The sequence below is a fragment of the Ctenocephalides felis genome, unplaced genomic scaffold (genome assembly GCF_003426905.1).
Source record: "Ctenocephalides felis isolate EL2017-DRISC unplaced genomic scaffold, ASM342690v1 CF-g0.4_SCAFFOLD_01886, whole genome shotgun sequence".
Taxonomy (NCBI): domain Eukaryota; kingdom Metazoa; phylum Arthropoda; class Insecta; order Siphonaptera; family Pulicidae; genus Ctenocephalides; species Ctenocephalides felis.
In genome coordinates this window covers 93271676-93298178 of record NW_020538040.1, presented here as the reverse complement: position 1 = coordinate 93298178, position 26503 = coordinate 93271676, and the positions used below count along the sequence as shown (strand labels likewise).

At 30.6% G+C, this 26503-nt stretch overlaps 2 protein-coding genes and 1 non-coding gene across 3 annotated transcripts; 1 reads left to right on the top strand and 2 right to left on the bottom strand.

The window, feature by feature from the left end:
* Positions 1 to 235: 235 nt before the first annotated feature.
* On the bottom strand, positions 236 to 10169 carry LOC113375533 (brefeldin A-inhibited guanine nucleotide-exchange protein 3). Its single transcript, XM_026615465.1, has 23 exons — positions 10085 to 10169; positions 9799 to 9932; positions 9203 to 9484; positions 8975 to 9070; positions 8707 to 8903; positions 8455 to 8634; positions 8249 to 8389; positions 7827 to 8006; positions 7519 to 7749; positions 7035 to 7362; positions 6174 to 6347; positions 5837 to 5975; positions 5603 to 5759; positions 5125 to 5299; positions 4794 to 4932; positions 4536 to 4722; positions 4398 to 4465; positions 4183 to 4325; positions 3694 to 3924; positions 3445 to 3618; positions 2451 to 3348; positions 823 to 2321; positions 236 to 427 (listed from the first exon to the last, which is right to left on the bottom strand). Exons 1-23 carry the CDS (start codon positions 10167 to 10169, stop codon positions 236 to 238), a joined length of 6030 nt encoding a protein of 2009 aa, XP_026471250.1.
* Positions 10170 to 14138: 3969 nt separating this feature from the next.
* LOC113375532 (protein pigeon) lies at positions 14139 to 26248 on the bottom strand. Its single transcript, XM_026615464.1, has 14 exons — positions 26044 to 26248; positions 25211 to 25642; positions 25020 to 25097; positions 24746 to 24933; positions 24331 to 24495; positions 24018 to 24174; positions 22527 to 22828; positions 22208 to 22384; positions 21700 to 21906; positions 20736 to 20876; positions 19543 to 19790; positions 18622 to 18836; positions 17884 to 18099; positions 14139 to 14338 (listed from the first exon to the last, which is right to left on the bottom strand). The coding sequence occupies exons 1-14, from the start codon at positions 26105 to 26107 to the stop codon at positions 14196 to 14198; spliced, it is 2733 nt and encodes a 910-aa protein (XP_026471249.1). The 5' UTR covers positions 26108 to 26248; the 3' UTR covers positions 14139 to 14195.
* On the top strand, positions 15771 to 15863 carry Trnai-uau. Its single transcript is given in 2 exon segments — positions 15771 to 15808; positions 15828 to 15863. It is a non-coding gene; the product is annotated as a tRNA-Ile (tRNA).
* Positions 26249 to 26503: the final 255 nt, after the last annotated feature.

Below are 26503 nucleotides of genomic sequence, written 5' to 3'. Positions count from 1 at the left end.
TCTCTGAAACGGTTGTGCCCGTCTTTGCCAAAAACTAATCACCACGTCTTTTGAAACGTGAAGATATGCAAAAATTTTCAATTTCGGTTTTCGGACGAGTACAGAAACTAGTAAATCAGCATTTGGAGTAAATATTACTAAAAATCACATTTGTATGCAAATCTATATATTTGCTAATAAATATTTGTAGGATAATAAAATATATTTCAATGATATAAATTTTATAAGAACTTAATTATTCTTCTGCTTGCCACAATGCATGTGCCAGGTTAATAATTGTTGGTTCGGAACTGCTTCTAGCTAGGGATTGTGCGCCTGGGGCCAAAACAAATCTTAGACAACTCAGCGGTAGGGACGGAAGCGAGAGAAGCAACTCCAGGACCGCTCGGACGCTTTGGGATTGAGCCGTCCTTTGAGCTTCTGCATCCTATATGGAAGAGAAAGAAATTCAATATCACGAATATTCAAGATATATTAAGCCTTAATCGATATCGGTTTGCAGATATATATTAATATTGATTAGCCTATTCAGCTCTTATATATAAAAGCATTTGAATGTAAGATATATATATATATATATATATATATATATATATATATATGTATAAATTAAATATCTTATAATATAGTAGAAATACAAACATAATCTACTTTCAGTGAATTTTATATATAACAGTTAAATAGGCTGATATATGCTTAAATATATAATGTAACTATTTTATTGTCAAGAAAGATGATTTTATTTTATCTAATTGCATTTTATTTTATCAATATTAAAGAGTATTTTAAAATAGCATGAACTAAAATAATGATAATGCACACCTTCTCAATGCTATGTACGCGCTGTTGCTCTATCTCAGGCGGTACAGGTTGGGGCGCTATAACTCCCAACCGCTCGTTGAAAGGATTCACTCTAACCGAGGATTGATTTACTGGGGTACTCACTTGTCCGATTGAATGTTTTTGTTTATATTGTTCCATCATACTATCAACTCGCTTTTGAACTTCATTATCCAGAATAGCTTGTGATCCAATTTCAGTTGAATTCTTTTGGTCAACCATATTATATTCGGCTGTGATATCTTTGCCGATAACTTTTTTCACAGGTTTGCCATACATGACATTTTCTGTAACCGATACTTCATCGCCATAATCGCTGCTGTCCGATAGTAGTGATTGCTGTCGCTTAATATCCGAACAACTTGAAGATTTTGTCGGACTGTGATCTTCGGAACGAATTTCTTCTAGAAAAACATCATCTTCTAATTCGATATTTGCTAAGTTTTCACTATTCTCTGACCCATCCGAAACTATGGAAAAATTATCTGCATCGGGTTTTTGTTGTTTACTAGCATATAAGTCGCAATATGAATTCCAGGTTTCTTTTAAATCCAATAAGTATCCAATGAAACACTCATATTTCAATTTTTGACTAACATCTGTATTACAACTCTCTAGAATATATTTTATATCTGATACATGCAGGTTATATTTTGCAATTCCAGACACACAAAGTTCTATTAAAGTGACCATTTTCACGATCCACGCTGCATTACTTTGCTTATATAAATTTGCAGAATGTTCCATATTTGAAACTTTTTGTAGCAAAAATTTCAATCCGGGTTTCGAATCAAAATCGAGGGCACGTTTGTATGATAATGCAAGACATTTTAACAGCAGTTCCATATGCTTCGGATTTAATTTATCTTTATATGATGTCAATATATTACCAGCACAATTTTCTATTAACACATTATCTAATATTGGCATGTTTGTACTACCATGCAAAATTATACTTGCAATGGCCTGTTGTAGCATCTGATGTGCTAGCAGACTCACAACAAAGTTTCTGTATGAAACACGTAATGTATACAATTCTGGATTCAAAGTTGATGCCAATTCCACTGGATATAGAAGAAATACGTAACTTCTGTCATCGAGAAACGAGTTAGCATTCCAATCGGCCGAAGAAGATTTACAATCGCGTTGATTTTCTAATAAAAGAACCTGTCTAGCAACAGCACTTAATCGTATATTATCTTCCAAAGTACAATCTTTTCTAGCCGCCACTTTAACAATAGCTGTATCACCGTAAAAGCTGTTTGAATGTTCATGAAACGCCATTGATAGCTGCCGCAATGGTCCGAGGGTAACATCACAAGCTCGGTGTAAGGCGACACACGCAATTTCCCATTGCGCAGGTGTCAAGAATAAGCCGGATGCTAACAATACATGCCTTATACAACTCACTCCTAATCTAGCAATACTTTCATGAGATTGCGTGGTACATTCTGTTAAAACTAAAAGCAGTTGTTTCAACGCTAAATTAATGAAATTCTCATAACCATGGTTTGTACTTATTACTTGATGAAATCTTTGATTATTTTCCGGCTCAAATTGCATTGTTTGCCGTCTAATTTGCCCAAATTTTAAGTTATCCACAGGTCTACGAATTACAGTACATTTTAATCTGTTAGCTGTGGCATCGACTTCGATGTGTTCTTCTCCAGTATCTTGAAGTCTATGTAAGTATTCTACTATTAAATCACTTGCCATTCCACAACATTGCTTAAAATTAACGGCCACGTTATCCCAACCTCTATGTACGCGACTAGTTTGTCTTAACCAATTCTGCATCATTGGTAGTAATAAATGATTTATGCAATATAAACCAAACTGAGGGCCGGGTATGTTCATTAAATTTCGAAGCAATTTAAACAGCGTTTCTAAAGCTTCTGGTTGAAGTGATTTTGGACAAATAATTGTAGCAGATGCAAGGCCTTCCAACATCAAAAACCATACTCTAAGTATCCCGCTAGGGTTATCCATATCAGATATGTTTGTAGATACTTCTGAGCTTGTTGCTAGAAGTTTATATGATTGTTCAACTTCATCTGAGGCAGTTTCAAAGTATTGAGCGTTCTGAACTATTGTTGGTATAGTTGGATCAACTGTTTGTGGTATGCTCTCTTCTTGAATTCTATGTGCGTAATTAAATACCGGACATTTCGGCATATTATACATATTTGCAAGAATACTTGCACAAGTTTCTAAATACTTCAAGGCTTCCACGCCGATATGTGTTTTCGAATCTTCAATTTCTTCCATGGAGCCTATATCGGTACATCGCACGTGAGTCAACAAACAAAGTATGCAATCTAACGCTGCATTTGCAAAAACTAAAGCATTATCTGTATTCAAGAAAACTCGGAAAATATCTAAAACATTATGTAAATGTTGCGCATTTCCTTTCGCTCCACGTAAAGTTCCAAACAAAGGCCTCCAGCCGGACTGAATCTCACAACTATGTGCTTCGACTGTTTCACACAGACACGATACGATTTGATCCTACAAAGATATAATTTAAAGACAATTCAATATGTAATATACAAAATCTAATTATAATGAATTTGTTTATCTGAAGAGTTTTCTACGAATCTTTACCTGCACATCTGAATCGCAAAGTTCTAAACTAAGGAGATTTTCAAACGGTTTAAGCAAAGCTTCATTAAAATGGAAATGCGGCAATTCAGTCTGCTCAGATAATAATGCTGTGACACAATCGTGAATGTAAGTAACAGCTCGGGAAGATATAGATCGATCCTTGTGACACGAAGCCTTAAAAAAATAAAAACATTAGCACTTCGATTATTTTTATACAAATATTATGGTATCAAAATAATAATTTTTTACCTCCATTAAATGAGGACCGACAACGGCCCATACTTTCATGGTATGTAAAAGAGGTCGTGAGCCTCGTACAATTTTTAATGTAACTGCTCCTACCCTGTGCAAAAGTAGGGTAGTTGGCTCATTGCGCAGTTGGCCGCTTGTTGAACTACTCCGTGCCAACCACCGCAACGCAGGCGGAAGAGTTACCGCAGATTTTGAACAATTAGATGAATCGTTTGATCTACTGAACAGCTATAAGGTCAAATAAAATATTTGAGATGTAATAATTAATTTGTGAAAATAAAAAACATGAAGTTTTGATAAAAAATCTCGTAATTATTGAAACGCCGTATTATTTTGTATAATATAAATTATGAAAATATTTATTATATTTTTGGCATTATACAATTAACGATTATTATTCATAAATGCATATTTTTTATATCAATATTTTCTGTGCATTATTATAGATTTCAATATTTTTTCTTTCTGATTCTGAAGCAAACCAACCTGTTCTCTAGAAGCATGACACAAACACCTCAAAAAGTCTATAAGAGCAGGCAATGTGAGTTTCAGAGCAGCATCATGAAATAAGGCATCAACTTGCTGCGAAAGTGAACATAACGCTCTAGCAGCTTCGTGCGGACGCAATGGTGCCTCTGGTGAAGACCCACAGCAGCCAGTCCCATCTGGTCCAAGAGCACCTGACAGTGGTACTCGGGTATACCCATTGTTACTTCCGCTACCATTACCACTACTTCCACCAGTTGATAGAAAGCTGTATACGTCTACACTGAAAATAGAAAATATATAAATTAGTACTTCTAAAAATTATAATTGCTAAACAGATTAGCTATATATACCAAGTTTCATCTTCTTCTCCAGCATGGTAAGAAGTGATAACACTTCGCTCTATTTGGGCGTTTTGTTGCAAAGGAACTGGCGGAGCTGGTCCAGTGAATATCACATGTTCTAATCGGCATACATGGCGGCAGGCCGCCAATATAGCGGGCCAACATAACGCGTTGTGTGAACCAAGTTCAAGTCCTCCTGGAAAGCGTAATCGTAAAACGATGTCATAATTTTGAAATATAAATAAATGTGTAAATGAATATTTTCACCTGTCAGAAGAACATCTAAAGACAATGCGTGATCCGTAGAAAGGGTAGTGGTTTTCTCATTACACACATTGTTACATAAAAGCGTTAAAATTGAACTAGATAGACGCTGTAATGCGAGGGTATTGCTGAGCGTAGCAACCTAAAAATAACATTCAATAACCTCGATATATATATATATATATATAAATATATATATATATATATATATATATATAAATATATATATATATATATATATATATATATATAAAGTGTGCATTCTAATATGTTTCAAAAAATAATTTATGAAGTAAGTATGTTTGAAATTGAATATAATGACTTATTAGTTTACCTTATGAAGTCCCTCCAAACTTGAAGAGATTAAGGATGCCTCGGCACGTTTCTTTTTCGCTCCATTTCTAATAAATTTTTTCAAGCGAGCAGTGCTGCTATGTGTTCCCTTAACCTGTCCCCCCAATGCTCGACTTAACACCGATACTAAAGAGTCCCAACAGCAAGTCAGTATTCTGAAAATAAAGCAACACTATATTTGTTAATGATTGTGAAGTACCTGTGAAGAATTGCTGTGCATTTTCCTTTAGCATGTGTAAAAAAGAATAATTACTCTTCAAAACGAGAGGATAAACGTTTTTGTATTCATTCTTGCAATATACTTATTAAGTAATATAATAAATATAATTTAGTAAAATCAGTTCTGAATTTTGATCAATTAGTCAAAAATTTATACTTGCAATTCACTTATTAAGTAATACAATAAATATAATTTAGTAAAATCAATTTTGAATTTTGATCAATTAGACAAAAGTTACCTTCTGGCTAATTTACATCCAGCAACCGCTTCTGGAGAAGGTTCTGGACGAACGTCAGACACAGCTTGCAGTTTTTGCCATTCAGAAAGCATTTGTGATGAACCAAGCCCTCCAAGATCAGTCAGCAAATCGACAAGCGCACAATGGCCATTCGCCACTACAACAACAAAAATCAGTTGATTAGGTACTAGTCAAAATCAATCAAAATCAAAATATTTAGTCGAGTCGACTCACATGGTATTATAGGCAACGGGCTATGTGCAATAACTTGTTGATAAAGTTCACATAGCCAAGCACCTGATAAATATACCAATACCCCGCTATTTTGAACTTCCTCAACAAATTGTGATTCCGTTAGAGGCACCGGGGGACTCTGTAAGAATTAAATACATTAGAAATAATATTTGAATATTCAGAGCAATAAAAAATTAAGAATTAAAAAATAGAGCAATGTTACGGCAAGACACCTGAACTAATAAATTAATTAATATTAATAAAATATTAAATCTTCGTGAATTTAAACGTGATTATATTTGAATTATTGTTAAATACTGCTACAAATAAGATTTACTTGCGCATCTGTTTGTGCATAGTGTCCAGCTCTGAGTAGTCGCAACCCTAGCAGCAACGCCGAATATGTGGCAAGATACACCCCATCTGCGTTCATTATAAGTTGGTCATTAGACGAAGAAGGGCCGGCGGCTCTGCAGCAACGAGAGGCATAATCTTGTAATGCTTCATCAACCTGTTAATAAAAAATAGTTATAAGTAAAATATGTAACATTAAGAATTAAAAAAAAGGTTATTGCATTTTTTATGCGTATATTTTAATAGTTCCATATATTATAATAATGCATGTAAATATCAATTTATATCAGGCATTAATCATTCGTATACGTTGAATGTAATTCTCAGACACAATTATATTGAGAATGAATAGAAATTAAGGTAATAGGGTAATGCGGAGCTTGAAGGTCCGCGGGTAAAAAAGGTCCATCACCAATATTTCAAATACAAGTAAAGTCAAGAATTTTTTAACAACAATATTTGAAAGTGAAAGGTAAAAGATGTATAACCAGCCATCACCTTGATCTTTATGACGTTACTATTGAGAGACAAAATACAATGAATAAAAATCCATGAAAAATTATTTTCTTTCGTTGTTAGTTCTTTTGGTTGTGAACATTATTGTTTAGTTTACGAAATCTTAAAGTAATTTTTATGTACACATTATTTAATTGTTTCATAAGATGTATTGTTACATCTTTCATAAGTTAGATTTAACTGTTTTTACCTCTATAAAAGCTTACACGTGGGTGGGGTAAGAAGGGCCAACCGAACCTTTACCCTGGCGAAAAAAATTTTGCTCTACTACTTTGTCAAAACCACTTAAATATAAAACATATTGAATTACAAGAATTTTGCAAATTACCTCGATAGACGTTCGTAATCTTAACAAACGCGGTACTAACTCTTCGCGTACGCGCTTTGCAAAATGCCTTGCATTTCCGCGATCCAGATCAGCATCTCCGCGACCTAAAGATGCTCGAGCTTGAGCAACATATGTATCCCATGGTGTTGGTGTTTGTTGCAGCGCCAGAATTGATCTGTTATCGGAATCATCTGGCTGTTCGTCTTCGGGTCCTTCAGTATCGCCAGATGTATCAGATCGCTCTTCATCTGGATTCCCACTGTCGCCGTCGCAATCTGAATCACTGCTCTCGGTGCCACCGTCGCAACGTAAGCCAGCGACTACATCTCTGTGGTGAGAAAAAGTAATCAGGATGCTATAGCAGTAAAGGCGTCAATATAATGTATAAATTGTTAGAAACATAATACATCTAAATTAAATTTTGAAAATAATAGTTTTATCTTATTAAAAAGTGCTTTTTAAGTATTAATTCAGAGTATCCAACCTGTACGGGGCCGGCAATCTGGCTAAACTTTGATAAACCAACGGGCCACGGTAATCTGAATCTTCTAACGTTGGATATTTTCGGTTTATGCTAACTGCTGCTTCAGAACACACACCCTGACCTTGAGTTAACTGTTGCAAACTGCCAAGCAAAGCCACAATGCATGCGACACCAGGAGTTAAAACAGTTTTCTCACCACATAAGGCGCATTCTTCAAGAGAATCCATAATACTATAAAAATATATAATTTCAAATTAGATATTATATATATATATATATATATATATATACGTATATATATAACTTACAGCCGAAGTATAGCCATATCGTCACCACACGATTGTTGCCCTTTGTGATGGGTTAAAACGGTCATATCCAGTAGACGCTCCGGGTCACGAAATAATTCGCGTACCCATCGTAAAGCTTCTGCTCGACACCGCGGCGGTGGATAAAGAAGTGCACGATGAAACAACGCTTCCAAAACCGGCCTATAATGCATTTATTTTTGACACATCTCATTTTTACATATATATTCAAATCTTTAAAGCTAAAAACATGCAAATATTAAATAAGTTGCATAACGGTTATTAGCGTATAAAATCAGGTATCAAAGACGATTTGAAGTATTCGGAACACAAATTATCACAACTGTGTTAAGCATGCAATTACCAATAAGTTATATATTAAAGATAAAAATAAATCCATAGAATGAATATTCAATTGAGCCAACCTTAGAGAACCTTCTCCCCCAACCAATCTGACCAACTGCCCTACGACTAAATAAACGCAGCGAGCGCTACCTGCTGACAATGTAGGCGCAGATCCGAGAACGCCAGAACCTCGTCCACTTTCTAATGTTTGTGCGTAATCTCTGGAAATTATTTGCATTATAGATAAATTAAAATAGATTTCCTGTTCAATATTCATCAGACAAACCTTGATACAAAGTGTTTATCAACACGAGGAGTGCCCAGGAATGCAACTAGAGCTGGACAAAATTTCTGCCACAGAAATGTTGTAAAATGCGCATTGCTCCTCACTACTGGCGGTAGAGCCGTTAGCAAACTTAATAAGCACTCTAATACGTATAATCGGCTTTCGCAAGGCTTTGGTGGGCTATAAAGGCAAATAAATTATAAACATTATACATGCCTTTCTAAAATTGTGTTTTAGTCGTTGAATATTTACACGTTTGATTCTTCCAAACGTGATATGAGAAACTGCATGACAGGTATTGCTTCGCTATAAACGGCAACAGCAGATGATGGTGTCCATGCGACGCCATCATTTTGAACATTATTATAAAATGTTTCTCCTCCGGTCGGTGGTAAACTAGCAAGTTTTGCTTTGCATTCTTCTGCTGAGCTACGACTTGCTCTGCTATGCTGCAAAATATACATTTCAGAAAAGGTAATCAAATATTAAAAAATATGATAACATTAATATTACAGCACACCTCTCTGACTCTGTCAAGTTCCCGCCATTCCTCATCTAAAAATCCACAAAACGCTCGTAATGTCTGTCCAGCTGCAGCTTGTGCCGCTGCCCTAACCTAAATATTGCAAAATGGTTCAATTATAGTAAATACTCATCTTAAATATTATAATCATCTCATGCTAAAAAATTATCTTTTTTAAATTTAGTAAAGTAATAAAAATAAATTGTTATTGAAAAAAATTCTTACGGCTCTGCAACCAGTCTCCCAGCATTCCCCACATCTTGCCAATAATTCGATGACTATCCTCCCGTTCAATGGGCATGCTGAAGGTGAGCACGCCATTGCCAAAAGCACACGCAACACATTGACGAGAGCATCTTGGGCGCTACTGTATTTTGCGCCTGCAGCGGAAGAAGCACCAGCCACAGCAGTCACGCTGCTTGTAGCTCGCAACATTTGCGAAGGAAGCCATAGAGAGTCATTCTCAGGTTCCAGTCCAGCATGAAATCGCTCATCGCGTATGATACGCTACAGAAAAATTATTAGTAGAACAGATTTATTGAATATTTGTCGCACTTATTTATGACTGATTATCAATTCACTTTTATTCAAATTCATAAACACACATCATGTTGATACCACACATTTTCCACGTAATTAAATGCGTGAATTAAAAACAAAACTTCCACAAGTGGAATGCCACCACAGATTTACATATTAATTATAAATGTGCTTAAAAAGTTCCTAACTTAATTTTAAAAAAATATTTCAAGCTTAATTTTTTTACAATGATTAAACTCATATTCATAGTGACAAAAACTGTAGATGAATTTAAAACCTACGTGTAATCCATTAAGGGCAAGTGATACTGCCTTAGATCTTTTACTTTCCAGTGCAAGCTGCAGGGCGTTCAAGCAACTTGCACGCAATTCATAAGAAGGATCCCTCACACTGCCATGCTGCCTGCATAGCATATCTACGAATCAAATCATAGTAAGAAAACTCCATATCATCAAATACAAAATAAATGACATCGCTTCTAAATATAAAATATTTATGTCATTTTTTATTAGGATTAAATTCTTAAGAATATATAAATTTGTTATTAAATTATTCATTAATGCTTACCATGTGCATCTTGTGCTGCTTTTCTTAGTGCAATCTGCTTATGTCCAGACGCCTCTTGCACAATATTTAGTAAAACATCCTCCATTCTGGCCTTATTGCGTTATACAATTATTTTTCTCAAAAAGTAAACCATAATTCATAAATACTATCGATGAATCATAAAAACAATACTAAGGATATTTATTTTCGTTCCGCCCATCTCTTGCTATTAAACTTCGAGTACAAACTGATGAACAGCATTGTCGGATGCACATTAAGAAAATTATTCTTTTAGTAAAACAACGTGTTATATAAAATTACAATAAACTATAGTAAAATCTAACTGTTGATTTTATTATCTGTTGGCTATATTACGCAAAGGCATAATGCTGTTTAAAAAAATAACCGGATACGCATGCGTTACCATATCGATTTTCCTTCATCGGGGCATTCTTTTAGTCGCAGTTTCCTAAGTTGACGTGCGTTCAACGATATTTACAGCTCTTCTATATAGCATATAAATTTATGAAATTTATTGAATGCACAATAAAAATTTCAATATTGACCAACAACAATAATAATAATACTTTTGAAAAATACAAGAGCTTTTTACTAAGTATAGTAATAATACAGATATTAAAAATATATTCAACCACGAGTGATAATTGCCATTGAATGTTGCATTCTTCTAAATATTTAATAACAATTTATATGCAATAACAATTATAGTTTGCATTTCTTTTTTAATCTACAATAATTTTGGTAATTTACCATCTAGAAAAAAAGTAACTTAAATGGAAATTTGAATATTTGTCTACATGAAAATATAGAAATACTTCAGTATAAACATCAAAATAACTTTTACTGTCTGAAACGACTTTATCGTCAAAAATATACACCACAAATAATCATTTAAACAAAGTTTATGAATGTAATATAACAATATATAATAAAACATTATTTTTCAAAGTAAAAACCTTGTAAAACCTTTTTTTTCTTATATTAAATTTTCTTTCACATTCTCTTTCGCATTTTGACTTAGTTAAGTTTTTTTTCATCTGTTTAATCTTCACCCGTAAAGGATAAGAAATGCATGTCACTACCGAACCCATAAATTTTGTCACAACCGTACCCAACGCATACTTTTAGAGACGAATCATGGTTATGATCGAGCTAAATTATATCTATGCAAAAAGTAATTGCTGATAGTACTAATGTTCAACCCATAACTTTACGAGCGCAAAATAACAAACAAAGTAATCTATCTGTATTCAAGTAACAGTTATTATAAAAGAAATCGAATAAAGAAACTTTTTTTGATTCTTTAAAAGCAATGCGCTCTACAGATCATAAATGAACTTGTTCAAACAAACATACTACATCTTTCTCCCTTTGAATCCTATCTCATAATCAGCTGTTATAACGATTCCTAATTTTTTATTGATGATTGAAAATATAAATTTATTTTGTTAATCTTCACTTTCCTATCATTATTCTATTATTATAATAGATTCTCTATTATAATTAGATTTTCTATTATATTAGATTTTATTTATATTAGATATTTTCTATTATAACTAGATTGAAAATATAAATATATTTTGTTACTCTTCACTTTTCTATCATTATTCTATTATTATAATAGATTCTCTATTATAATTAGATAATCTATTATAATTAGAAATATATCATTCAAATAGAAAGCTGGCTCTCAAAATTTTTCTTCTACAAAAATCAAAACAAAATTTTGACATCAAAATATTTTTTTAAAATTTCAGAAAATGATTAAGCCTTAAACTTTTAAATAAATGCACAAAATGAATCTCGATATAAAATACGAAATGCCAGATGATTGCGAGTGCGCTAAAAATCAGTCGAAGCCACCACCAGAATGTCCGATGGTTATAACGTATCCGAGAACGACAGAATATTATGAACCTAAATCTACGGCATATATTTATGACTGTAATTATAAATATCACTAATATTTATAACTAATTATAAATATCACTATACTTATACTAGTCTCAAAATTAAATTTAATTCAAAAACAATGTAATCGGTTATTTTTTCTCGTATCTTTATGTATAAAGATAGTTGGAAAATATCATTTCCAGCTCCTTGATGTTTAGAAGAAAATGCCACAGATGTGAAATGAAGAAAAAAAAATGTTGCAAATAGAAATTCAGTTATATAATCGCATTGAATAAATACTCGTAATATAAAATTTATCAATAAGTTCAAAGGGTCTATTTATTGCACCCTTATCTGTCGACACAAAGGTATTTATATTTTGGATGAATTTACAGATAATGAGACACTAAAAGAATCAGTTCCAAAAAAATATGTCTGCACACCTCCTGACACAAAGGACAACTTTTTTAGACCTCAGCCTCCACTGATAGATGCGTTTCCGCAATATAAACGTCCTATAGGATGCGATGTCTTGGCTTCTTATAACAGGTTTTAAATAAATAATTTGAGCTAAATTTGTATGAGTAAAAATCAATCAATAATTATTTGTTTTTTCGTAAGATACCTTAAATCGGTCTATTATAATATTTTTACAAAAAATTAATTATTTATAAATGACCTAGAATTATTTATAAATGTACTAGAGTTTATATATCAAACTAATAAAAACTACTTATATGTATGTTATTAGAAAGTTAAACAAAATTAGTTCTAACTTAGTTTTAACATCTTGCATTTATAGAGTATGTCCGGATATGGGCGACACTCAGTGTCTGGGCTTTTTAAATGAAAAAAGTACTGAAGCAACATGGGGAGAATTAAAAAAAGTTTTGCCTGTAAAAGAATGTAGACTTGTACACTTACCATCCAAGAGGTAATATATCGAATCTAGTTACAATATAACATTACATCATCTTTTTATTGATGTATAAAATTAGTATCTGTTTGTTTAGAAAAATTCATTTCAACGGTTATTTCATCAAAAGCTTCACACCTGAAACAGCTGAAGGATGGAAAAATCTAAAACCTAGAAAACTAATAAGAATAAAACAGAAAACAAAGTAAATAAAACATTGTGAAATTTTATTGCTTTGTTTTATATATTTTATTAAAATTGCTTCCCTCAACGACAAACCACCACAAATATTGTAAGTAATTTAACTAATAAACAAATATAACAATTAACATGCTACTTGTATAATTTTGAGTAATTTACTAACTTTCGATTGAACATTAAAAACCCTAGTAAATAAAAAATATTAATTCATATTAATTAATCACATTTGTTCAAATAATGTATGTGTCAATAATTTAAATAATTTAAAACGCATATTTTTCTTCGACCATTGTTACACATTTCTCGAAACAAACGACATAAGTAACTAAATAAAGTAATTAGAAATGTGAGCTCGATTTTTTCAAATTGAAAAAAATTCTTTGACTAAGCATAGTTTATATTGCACATTAGAATAAACCCACATTTACTAATGTTAAATCATATTTAACTAAATCAATAAATGTCTCAAAACTTAACAATTAATCAATAACAAAGTTCAACTAATATTATACAGTAATTGTTGAAACTGTCAAAGAATTTATGATTCCTTTTCAGAGAATTAACAAATTATTTAATAAATAAAATTATTATTAACAACAAATAAATAGAAATAACATTGTAGAAGCTAATATTATGAATCTTAATTATCTTGACTAGTAGTTTTATAATCATATCACTAAATTGTTCGAATATTATTTTAAATAACTTTCATAATGTAACCTAGCTAAATTTTGGCCTAACGTACTCACTCACAGATATTCTTTAACAATTTTCTAATGTCAAATATTGTATAAAACATTATTGCAACGATTTTTATTAATGGAAAGGTATATTAATTGTATTGTAAATTGCCGTTTGATTTTGGACAACAGTATGTCATAATTTTTCAAATATATTACAATAAAAACATCGATATTAAAAAAACACCCCAGAACTTATATACGTGCAAGAGCCCTAAGTAAATTATTGGAAGCATTATTGAATAATAGTTATTACCGTACTATAAACATAAGATTGTTATTTAAGAGTGTCATTCCAGCATTCTAAGAAATTCATGCATTTTCAAATTATTGATAGTTGAAACAAGCAAATATTAATGAATTACAAATATTGTTGTGTGGAAGTAATTGTTGCCTCGATTAGTAGATTGAAGTCCAGTTCATGCAAACTGGCCTTCGCGGTTAGTAAGTCAAGGAAAGTATCTAGCGGAGACAGACGCTCAGCCGAAGGAAATGCGTCCAGGCCTGATAATGAAAAGATTAATGCATTATTAATCACATGCCACACAGAAGATGAAAATAAACCGTAACCCATTTGAATAAAACTTAAATGCCCTAGGTACGAATGCTCAATCGTTGCATTTACGCAAAATTGTATTTTTTTGCAATATTGAGAATATATCATTTTTATAATATTGAACTGAATAATATAATAAAAACTAACTAAAATATATTTTGATCAAGTTATGAGCGCATGCGAATCTTCTTTTAAATTAAAATAAACAATAATAAAGTGTCGTTTTAGTAAAACCTATCAACATTCCGGCAAGTGTTTGTGTAACATGTGTGTGTGCGTGTTTGTTTTGTATGTCCGCATTTTTTTGTCCACGTTTTCGGGCGCACCGATCAACCGATTTGAATGGTTCAAAAAACATTCAATTCCTATTCATAAGGAGATGTGCTGAATAGTTTTTGACAATGGCAGATCCAACCGTTACGGAGATACGGGGCAAAGAGTGCAAAAAATACAAATCGTGTTTTTGAGTGAACGGAGTATCCGATTTGAATGATCTAAAAACATTCAATTTGTAATGATTAGTTTTTAGCGAAGGCAGGTCCAGCCATTTCGAAGATAAAGAGCTAAATGCGCAAAAAATGGCAGTTTTTGAGAGAACTAAGCGTCCGATTTAAATTATTCAAGGAACTTTCTGCTTATTTCAACAAAATAATTGCCTTTGGAAAAATTTTTTTTTGTTTCTATTTTTTTTTTTCAAAAAATTTTTTTTTCGAGAAATATTTTTTTTGTGTATCGAAAATAATTCAGATTTTAATTTTAATTCTGTTCTAGTATACTTTAAATAAATAATTTCAACTTTGCAATTCAGTTTATATAATTCTTATAAATATTAGTCAATATATTTATAATAGTATTTTACAGTATTTATAATAATCTATATGAACACATTTAATATTTTTCGAACATTTCGTTACGGTACGGGAAGTTCCAGCAATTTGCCTTAAGCACGATGCCATATACCACTTTTTGTATGTGTGTAATAAAATGTTGTAATATTTTTGTTTTTATATTTAATTTTACTTAGTTAACTTTGAAGTAGTATTTTGGTAATGTTAGATCCTATCTTCAACCTTTACATGGTTTTCTATAAAAAAATTTAATACTTTGCGTTGTGTTTTGATTAGGTGTATAATTAAATTAATTAGTAAATTTAAAAAATAATATGTAATAAATTCCTTTGTGGCTTTGAATGACTTTGATAAGGTCAATTCTTATCTACAACTCTAACATCGCATTGTATGAATCTTAGTAACGATGATTTTGATAACAAATAATTTAAATTACACTCCTATAAACAAATACAAATACGTCTGATATACTATACAAAAGGATCGACGTAGCATTGTGAATGAAACACCACTAACTCAAACCACGAACATCTCCCCAGTGGCGCAATTGGTTAGCGCACGGTACTTATAAGACAGTAAGTCGTGAGCGATGCCGGGGTTGTGAGTTCGAGCCTCACCTGGGGAAATATTTTTTTTCCATTTTTCTCATTCGAACGGTATAGCAAATTGTACAAACAACTATACTATTATAGAATAACTTTTATAATAAGTTTATGGTCGTTAATAATCTTAAGTATAATTTAATAAGCAGACATTTCGATATTATGTCCGACGACAATGACAATTACATACGAGGTCTGTTCAAAAAGTACCCGGAATTTTCGTTTTTTTAAAAAAATATTTATTTATTCGTCTACATTAATGTGGTCCCCTTCAAAGTAGTCCCCCCCAGATATAATACACTTATGCCAGCGTTTTTTCCAATTTTCGAAGCACCCTTGATATTCACTTTTTGATATGTCCTTGAGCACTCTCAGCGATTTTCTTCAATCGAGGAAAACCGCCGTCCTTTCATGGGTCTCTTCAACTTTGGGAATAGGAAAAAGTCACACGGAGCCATATCTGGTGAATTTTTGCACTTTGCAACACTTTATTTCATTTTTTACGCAAAATTTAATACAAATTCTTTGACTTTTCAATTCTTCCATTGTAAAAATCGCCGAGCTCAGAAAAACACGTCGAACCTTAGCGACTACCACAGACAAAGTAAACAGTGAATATAGCTGAAAATTTCATCATACTTTAGGGGCATGTATACCAACACAATAAAAAAAAAATTTTGACAATCAGACACTCCAGACCCGCGAAATTTAATTATTAGTAATTCCGGGTACTTTTTGAACACACCTCGTATATCAGCTAAGAGGGCGTCTGTTAATCACGTAAGGCTTTTAAGGTAAGGAAGAAGTTTTACAAAAAAAAAAAAAATCGCAAAATATTACGTAGGGAAGGAAGGGGTCATGTAAGATATCACGTGTATTTAATTTTTACATGAATATATGAAAAGGAATCTAAACATTTTTAAGAAAACCCAATCCTTTTTTTTAAAAAAATCAAAAACTTCACGATTTTTTCTCCTAGCTAAAAATACACGTGATGTTTGGTGGGGGGTAATTATAAAAATCACCACGTATCACCAAGGAAAGGGGAGGTCAAAAAATCTCTAAATCGGTCACATGATTAATGGACGCCTCCTAACGCCACAATGACGCGAATACCTCACTGTGTCATCAAAACCAACTTGAAAAAGTATTTTTTTCCGAAATGCAGTAGCGTCCGAATTTTCAGCAGGCAGTTTTGATTAGCATGATGCTTATTAATTATTAACTTTTAGAAGGAGAAGTTTATGTTTACGCCAGAAATTCTGTCTTGTTAATTTTACATTTTCTCGGCGTTTCAAGATATTTTGAATCGCTTGAGACCACAATAAAAAAAGGTATGTATTTGTGAATGTATACCGGGCAGATGTATATTAGTCGATTTTTGATCTTTTGTCGACGTTTTCTTTAAACCCGATTTTAAAAATTTTAAAACCATTTGATGAATCTCGAAAAGAAGTCCCGTTAGTCCCGAGACGGTTTTTTAGAATTAGCAGAAAAGTGCAAAAATTTTTTCTACGTTTTCAAAAAAATCCTGTACCAATTTTGAAAATGTAAAAACAGTTCGAAGAATATGATTTGAGAATCGTGCTTATTAATTTTTAGTAAAAAAAAAACGGCAAGCCGTTTCTTCGCAATTAAAAGTTCAATTCTGCGGTAACACAGCTGATAACATAGCGTTGTTATGGCAACGCCACCTTATCTTTCTTTCTGGGTAGTAAAATCAGTAAAAATGTCTATATAATTGCTGTACTGTCTCAATCAATCAATGAACAAACTAAAAAGCATTATTTCATAACATTTTGAAAGATTTTTTGTTTACCAAGGTATATCGTATACCCTGGCAAATAAAATATACCCCTTAATACTTAATTAGCTGAATATACTGTGTGTATAGTTTGCCATGTCCAATAAAACAAAACAAGAAAATATATACCATTAATGTATGTATTTTGCTATTAACGAAATGCATGAAATGATTTTAATTAATAATGCGAGGTCATGAAGTAAAATGCAATATTATCCGCAAAAAATCACATAACTTACCGGTCGTTTGCTTATTTTTCACAGTTTGGTTATGAGATGTATGCTTGAGGGGTCCGCCTGGTTCGCCAGATAATATATGCAAGGTGTGTTCTCTAGCCCGCAGCATCAAAGCAATAGGATGCGGCCAATTAGCGAGCAAACGTCGTGCCCTAGATCGCGGTAAGCAGTTAAGTAGAGCGAGTTTTCGTTTGATACCTTCAGTTGAATCATCGGTAACTGAGAATAGATGCACAGACAAAACATGTTATTGTACCAAGAAAATTAAACAAATTTTAACTTGGCATGTATCAAGAAAGTCTTGCACAAACTAGAATGAATAATATTCAAATTGCTTGTTTAATTTTGATTGAACCTTCCAGTAAGGTGATAATATTATTATTTACTAAAGTGGTCATACTTAATAACTTGCTTCCAGAATATATATATGTAATCTCTTTAAATTTATTATTTCGGTTAATTTATTATCCGGCTCTTCAATTCTTATGAAAAAATGAGTTTCAAAAACATAATTTCAACAACTTAAAAAATGAATGAAATATTTGTGAAAATAAAGTCAGCACTGTACAAAAATTTCGCATGCTAGTATATAGCATTACTATTTTTTTTGTTATTTTTAATTAAAAAAAATCTAAGAGAAACATTATTAAAGAATAAAATTAATTAATAATTACAAAGTTTAAATTTAAATAATAAGTAATAGATTCATAATTCCTTATTGTGATAATTAAAATGATGTACCTGCCATAATATACTTCATCACATCAACCTGTAGCTCGAAAACGTTTCTTCTAACATATTGCATAAAAGTATCAGAAGGTAACACATGATAACCTAGAAGGCAAAAAAATGAAGAGAATCCTTGGGGTAGTGGAAATGCTAATGTTTCAACTGCTTGCATATATCGCTCCAAAACTATGAACAACTCATAGCGCTTATTATCAGGAATGTGATCTCTGAAATAAAAAAGTAGAATTCATATTTGTAGAAATATAAACATCATCTGATAAAAATTGCAATATAGTAAGTATATTATGAGACTTGGAATAATAAAAATATGTTTAATATTAATGCATATCCAGTGATTTTCGATTTGTGGGGCGCGCTCTCTTAGAAAGACACAAAGCTGAGATAGAAAGACATACAGCTGTTGCCAAAAAATATTTTCTAATGCAAACCAAAATTGGTGTTAAGAATGCATTAATAAATAATTATTTTTTATGTATTTAATTACATAATATTGTATATTATTTTGTAGCTCGTTAAATAATTTATAATGTCAGTTAAGAATATATCACAGCAATTTTTTTCAAAAAGAAGAGGAGAACGAAGGCACAAAGAGGTTGGAAACCATTAGCTTAAGCAGATATTTTGGGTGTTAAGTTATTATTATGTATGAAGCAGGAGAAATCTAAGCAACTTTAAAACCTATTCTTGTCAACATTAATAGTGGCGAGATAAAGCTCATTGTCTTTCAGGTATTTGCTTGACTTGATTATTTGATAATCACTGAATAGAATTGACAATGGTAGTAAATTCAAAAACATTTAATTATAATTTAACAAAAATCTTTAGTTATTATTTGATTTTATAAATATTATAATCACTTGCAATATAAAAATATGTTCTAAGAGCAGAATCTTATTATAAGCATTTGATTACATTAATTGGAATCCTTTGAGCAAAGTTTTATGTGAATCTAATCCAACGATTCGACAAAGCATGAGGCAGAGGCGCCTAGATTGTTCAAGTTGTCCAGTCGCATAACGAGTAGCCACCGCATGGACGTGGCCAGCGCTCGCGTTGCCGGTGTTAGATGAAAACAATGCCCTGCCCACTGATGACTGTTGCAGCCAGCGAGCTCGGCCTGCAGAATGCTTTACCAAATGCATACTTAGTTCACGAAGATTCTACAATTAAAAAAGTATAAACATTATAAATTATTAAAATATTAAATAGCATTCAATAAAACTATATGATATAATATTGTATCAGTTTATAGCCAGAATACATAATCAAAGTTCTGACGGTTGACAAATTTCTTAGAATTCTTTTACATGTCATGTAAACCAAACGGAGTAGTACCGTCTGTATTTCTGCAAAAGGTTATAAACCTTACAAAGCAATATTTAATTTTTACAGACTAGTATAAGCAACACTACAGTAAATATCTACATAAATTTAAACGGCGCATGTGTAAATACCTTGAAGATAATATAATTTCATCACAAACTCAGTGTTTCATTCAGATTCAAGTTAATTAGTATTGAACGGTTACCATAAGTGATTAATTCATATATATAGTTTGCATTCAAAATCATTCACTAAAAGCAGCCAAGCCCCACCAGTGTTTATTATATATATTATGATAAGCAATTTTTAACTGTTTTAAACCAAAATTCAAATTAACTTCTTTTGTGTTTTTTCTACATTTAAGATCATTTTAAATGCATCATTAACAGAAAAAGTAAAATGCATCGATTTAAAAAATTTCATGAGCCATTTGATGATAGTTGGTCATGGATATATTGATTAATTTCGTGTAATGATTAGTATAGTTTATTCTCAAAACCGTTAGTATAGTTAAAGCATGAAATATTACCCATGTGTTCTCAAAAATGTTGTTTTCTTTTAAAAGAATAATATAAATTAAAAATTGCGTTTATTATTTATTAGTCTTATTGAAAACTTGTCAAATAGTTTCTTTGCAACCAAGAACACAACAATTTTTGTTTTTTCACTTTATTATCCAACTCATTTAAAAAAAAAATTCTAAAGTGTACAACATTAAATTTTCAGCAATATTTCTCACACTTGTAGTGTAGTGCAATATTGACCAAAACCAAAGTACTTACAACAGATATTACATGTTCCTGCTTGCTCGCTGTGCATGATTCCACTTCTTCAAAAGGAAGAGCATCAGGAGCTCGATTGAGGTCTGTGAGCGGACTAGCACAAGGTGACATAGGTGTTGTGCATCGAGATAATGCTTCAGGCTAAAAATAAAATATAATGGTGTATGACCAAGTAACAAATAAATAATGCTTATTATATTAATTCTTATGAAATTTAAAAATTGTTAAATAATCATATGCATCATATGCAATGCAAAACAAACATATTTTATTTTTAGCTATGGTAATGTTTTCCAAATATTCTTGAATCATATTGAAGATGACCACAAATAAATTATACAATAAATTGATCAATTTTGTTAGTAAAAAAATAGTTTCGAATTTTAACAGCTGTACATTAGTTAGTAACCTTTAAATTTATACAATCATTTGTTATAATATTTTTTAACCATCTATTGAATTTAATTTTACTCTATTCAAGTTAGCTTTGCATAAATTCTATGTTTTAAACTTTTTCTATTTTAGTTTTTCACATTTATTATGTTTATAGTGTATATATTTTGTTTATGATACTAATTGTTAATTTGTTTAGGTATATAAAATGTTAGTCCTAAAAATGTACTATATATAACAGTATCAATAAAAAATAACACTGTGCATAAGAAAAGCCATAACGCAACATTCTAAAATTTCATGCAAATATGTTGATCTACATGACCCGATGTAGTTATGTGCTAAGAATTTCAGAGTAAAAATATTCTTAATATAATATAAATGCAGAAACAAATCTATAAATTTTTGTTTCTTATGTAAAGTTCATTATCAATGAAAAAATCCTTTCAAACTTAAATTTGATAGACCTTATATCAAGAAATTTCTGCATAATTGTTCTTAGCACATGTTAAAAGCATTATTGTGTTTAATATTTTTTAATAGAATTTGAAACTAAAAATTACTCTTTTACCTGATAACACACAAGTGAAACCAAAAGCTTATCAGCCACTTGACTAGATTGAAATCTAGGTTTGCTTTGTGTTTGACGCTCTAATAAATCCCATAATTTAGTCCACATATCCGAGCAATATGGTTGCAAGCGCTGTGTAGGTGATAACAAAGCCATTCCAGAACTGTACAATAACTCATGAGAGACTCCAACTGATAGATTTGACACCTAAAATAATTTGATTGCTTATAATAATTAGAAAATATATTAAAGTTTGAAATTCAGGTTAATGTTATTAATTTCTGATAATAGTAAAAAATCTTAGTAAATGCAAAAGATCTTCGCTAATCATAATAAAACAAAAACAAAATCATCGTAATTATATGCATTACTTCAGACATATTTAAAACTTGAAATGGGCATTAATTATTCTGTTAATTTCAAATGTTAATAAAAAAAATCTATATATATATACTAATATAAATAGTATTAGTATAGATGTACTAATCAATAAATTGAAAATAATTACCTTTGATGTAACTGGTTTTCTATTATTTAGTGTAGTGACAGGTAATAAATGTAGAAGAGGTCCGGCCTCTTGTGTCATACTACGATCAACTGATGCAAATGCACTTCCTAGTAAAAATTCTTGTAGTAACTGACTCACAGCCAAATCCAGAGGACAAGACATAATTATGTTCATCAGCTGAAAAATTTAATTTTACTAACTCTAATAAAATTTATTGAAAATAATTTCATAAAATATGAGAAAAATTGATGTAATAGTTATATATAATAATGTCTTTAATCAACAAATTGTACAAAATTGTCATCAAATAAATAATTACCTCAAAAACAGCATCCATATTATATTCATGCACTAAAAAATAATGTAAAATTGCAGTTCTATTATCCAATGAACTATCACTCTTAAATGCATTAATCAGTAGATCTGATTCCACTTTCAACGGCACAATGTCTAATGTAACCGCATCTAATGCCAAATCAGGTTGTCCAATCATTGGTATCAGATGAGAAGTGACTCGGTCAGTGCAGGGTCCAGCCACAATATGAGCTGATGGTGTATGTCGAATTCCAATATCCAGAATATGGGTGAATAAGCCAGGAACTAATATCATTAAATGATGGTCTATAAAAATAATGAAAACACTTGTAAATCATAACACAGTTTTAAATGAATATATTAGCAAGTATCTCCTGATAACTGATATATATATATATATATATATATATATATATATATATGTGTGTGTGCGTGTGTGTGTGTTATTTGAAACAAACAATATAATTCTTTCGAAGATCAATAATTTAAGTATTTACATCCTCACATATAAAAACCACACGCACACACATCCTTACAGTCTTCAAGTAGCGCACGTGTGACTTAGAATCAGTTCATTACAAACAGCCAATCTCATAACATCGAGAGAATCATATTGTTTGTTTTAAATAACAAACTTAAAAAAGACATGTGAGGATGTAAATACTTAAATTATTGATCTTCAAGAGAATTATATTGTTTGTTTTAAATAACAAACTTAAAAAAGACATAATATAGAAATTTTGATTTACAAAATTTGCCTATTCGGCTAAAAAGAAACTCATAAATTCATTTTTTGATAAAATCTTTTTTAGTGAAAAAGTGCTAGCATATATTCAATCATACAGGTAATTAATTCAATTTTTTCATTAACTTTTTCTTAAAACTTTCCAAAACTTTCAAATTTTTTATCATTTTTAATATCCTGTTATATAATCCACTCATTTATTTTTTATCTTTTTCATTTTGATCATATTATCATATTTCTGAACATTATTTATTCAACTATTTTATTAATTAAAAAATCCATCTTCTTTTCTTAAACATATTGTTTGCTTAAATCTTATCAAGATCATGTTCCTTGACAGATGTCCTGAAGATGGAACGTACCTAGTTCCGAAACGTCGACAGTAAATAAATAAAGAAATAGTTTATTAAAAAACTTTTTTTGTTTTGTATTACTTTTTGGATTCTCGTTCGAAACTCTACAATATATATATATATATATATATATATATATATATATATATATATGTATATATATATATATATATATATTTGTATAATATTGAATTTTACGTTGATATTATATATATGTATTAGATAGGTTTAAAGATCGAGCTTCAAATCAATAAATATATGCACTAATCTGCTAGTAATAACAAACTTATAGCTAATGTAAGCCATGCCACAAAAATTACGAAACTAACTAATTTTCCGCATGTGTTCATTTATATAACTTTAAACCAATTATTGATAATTTATCCCGAATTCATACCTCCATGAAATGCAAATGTTAATCTTAAAGTTCTTGCTTTCTCCCACGATAACTTTGGAACTACACAGTGAACAACACAGCCATGATGTAAAACTGTGACAGAATATGCAAAATGTACCATGCTATCTACATCAACTTCTGATGTTGACATAGAAGGCTAAAATATAATTTGTTGATTATGAAAACAAAATTTATTTTTATTTTTTGGTATCCATTTTAATTTTCAAAGAGTTAAATTTTTAAATACAATCATATGTTTAAAATATCAAGTATAATATAAGTGCTTAATTCCATATACATACAATATTCTTACCTTATAAACATAATGATGGCAAATGCACAGCATTCCTGAAGATTCTTCAGTTAAAATTAATAAATCTAATGAACAGTCATGAACTCTTAAAGGTATACAGTCATCTTCGTAAATATTACAACTAGGCGATACAGAACAATTGGGGAGACTTAGAGGAATATTTAACTAGAAAAAACATAACCAATAAAAATATTAATTAATAAATGTGATAGTAATTTGCTATAAGTCGGTATCATCATATAACAAACATTAGTTCATTAAACTTGAAGTTTCTTGATGTAAGCACTAAGAAACATTAGCATAAATTTATAAATCCTTATATTGTAAAAGAAAAATATGAAAATGGTTTTCTAGAATATTTGCCTATCTAAAAGTAAAATTTTCATTCCATATTTATAATTATAAAATAACTTACTACTGTTTCGTGAGGCAATTCATCATGAAATTGTAAAGCAGATAATGTGGGCTTATTAGCAGTTTGCTCAACCTTTTCTGAAAACAAATCATCTATTGGTGCTAGAGCTTTTCGAAAATGAATATAGAATAATGTTTGCAATTTTGGATCCCATTGAGCCCATGTAAATGACTGGCAAACTGCTTCACCTGCATAATATTTAGTATTAATGTTAGAAAAATAAATGTAAAAGTACAAGTTTATAATTATAGAGTACTAAACTTAAGAAACAAACCTGAAATTGTTTCTCTTTTTAAGCAGCATTCGCTAGCATCACAGTTCATATCACACGTAAGTGTATAAATAAAACTAGCTAAAATCATAAAGACAATTAATTAATTATTTGACAAAAATAAATAATTATTATATTGAAATAAACATAGCATTACAGAAAAGTATATAATATGAAAATATTTGTGTGCATACCTTGCTGATGTATTAATATTAATAATCTATCTTTGTTCGAATGATTATTTTTTTTATAAAGAAACTGTACCATAGTTTGAGCTGTTTGCTTTTTGCCAAAATCATATGGTTTAACTATCGATCCATTAGTATTAATTTCAACAACATATGGACAGTAAAATAACTGATCATTTTCATTTTCTTCACAATCTTCTTCTTTGGTAACAAATGCAACTAAAGTTTTCGATTCATTCACAGATGCTTGAATAATATTACGCTTTGTATTAAATGAATAGATCTTCTTTAACCTTTGACTAATTTTTCCATGAGAGATGTACAGTCCTAAGTGGCTTTGCTCTTTATTTTCTTTATCTAATGTTATCCAAGTTAATACTATGCTGCCGTCTTTTTCATTTCCTAGTACTCTCCATTCTTGTGCGTTCTCTGTTGAACCTAAATTAGTTACAAAATTCTTTATTTTAAGAACACATAATAAAGTTAATAGCAGTAAGAATTAATTTACATTTTAAATTGAGCATTTTGAAACAATAATGTAGAAAATATACCAAGAGCGAATTAGAATTTAAAAAATACAAAATTTTGAAATATTTACTATTTCATAAATAGTGCAATGAATCACATAAATTTTGTTAATGTTACACAAAGCAAAGAAATCTGTAAGACTGAATAATGAAAAAATAATGAAATTATAAACAATTAGAAATTTATTATATTTGCAAATTAATTGACCGTAAAATGGGAGCAAACGTAATTAGAAATTTACGAATTATAAATATTTATATAACAAAAAACTATATAAAATTTGTATATAATTTTATATCATGATTACTTACCATTTCCGTTCTGTAAAGCTAATATACTGCAGAGTCTGGTTGCCAAATTGTCTGGTTTCGACATTGTCAATTAAAGATTTGAAAATCCTTTTTTACAAGTTTTCATAGGAATTGCCAAATAAATATTATCATATTTTCATAGTCTTAAATTACAACTAACATGATGCTTGATTTAAGATAAAAAGTAAATAAAAATTCCTTATTAATTTAGTTGTGGAAACATTATTAATCATAGTAAAATTTAAATTTAAAACATCTCATTATTATCCATCATTTCCACTGTTTTTTGTTCATAACCTCAGAAAACTTTGACATTAGAAAGAGCAACAGAAGATCAATAACAAAAATAAACTTCGTGGTGCAATTCGCGCAGGCGCAATTCTTGTGGTACTTGGTGGTACGTAATTTTTTTTATTAACTTAAGTTATAGTAATCGCAAACAAATCGAAAATGACAATTT

Excerpts from the sequence above, each read along its gene's own strand:
- LOC113375533 (XM_026615465.1), bottom strand. The coding sequence starts at position 10,169 with ATGGAGGATGTTTTACTAAATATTGTGCAAGAGGCGTCTGGACATAAG. Across the intron at positions 5,976-6,173 it reads ATGCACAAACAGATGCGCAA|AGTCCCCCGGTGCCTCTAAC; the intron begins GTAAATCTTATT and ends TAATTCTTACAG. Across the intron at positions 4,326-4,397 it reads TAGCGGAAGTAACAATGGGT|CATTGCGTCCGCACGAAGCT; the intron begins ATACCCGAGTAC and ends CACCAGAGGCAC.
- LOC113375532 (XM_026615464.1), bottom strand. The coding sequence starts at position 26,107 with ATGTCGAAACCAGACAATTTGGCAACCAGACTCTGCAGTATATTAGCT. Across the intron at positions 24,175-24,330 it reads GCCATCATTATGTTTATAAG|CCTTCTATGTCAACATCAGA; the intron begins GTAAGAATATTG and ends ATTATATTTTAG. Across the intron at positions 20,877-21,699 it reads TTTCACTTGTGTGTTATCAG|CCTGAAGCATTATCTCGATG; the intron begins GTAAAAGAGTAA and ends TTTTATTTTTAG.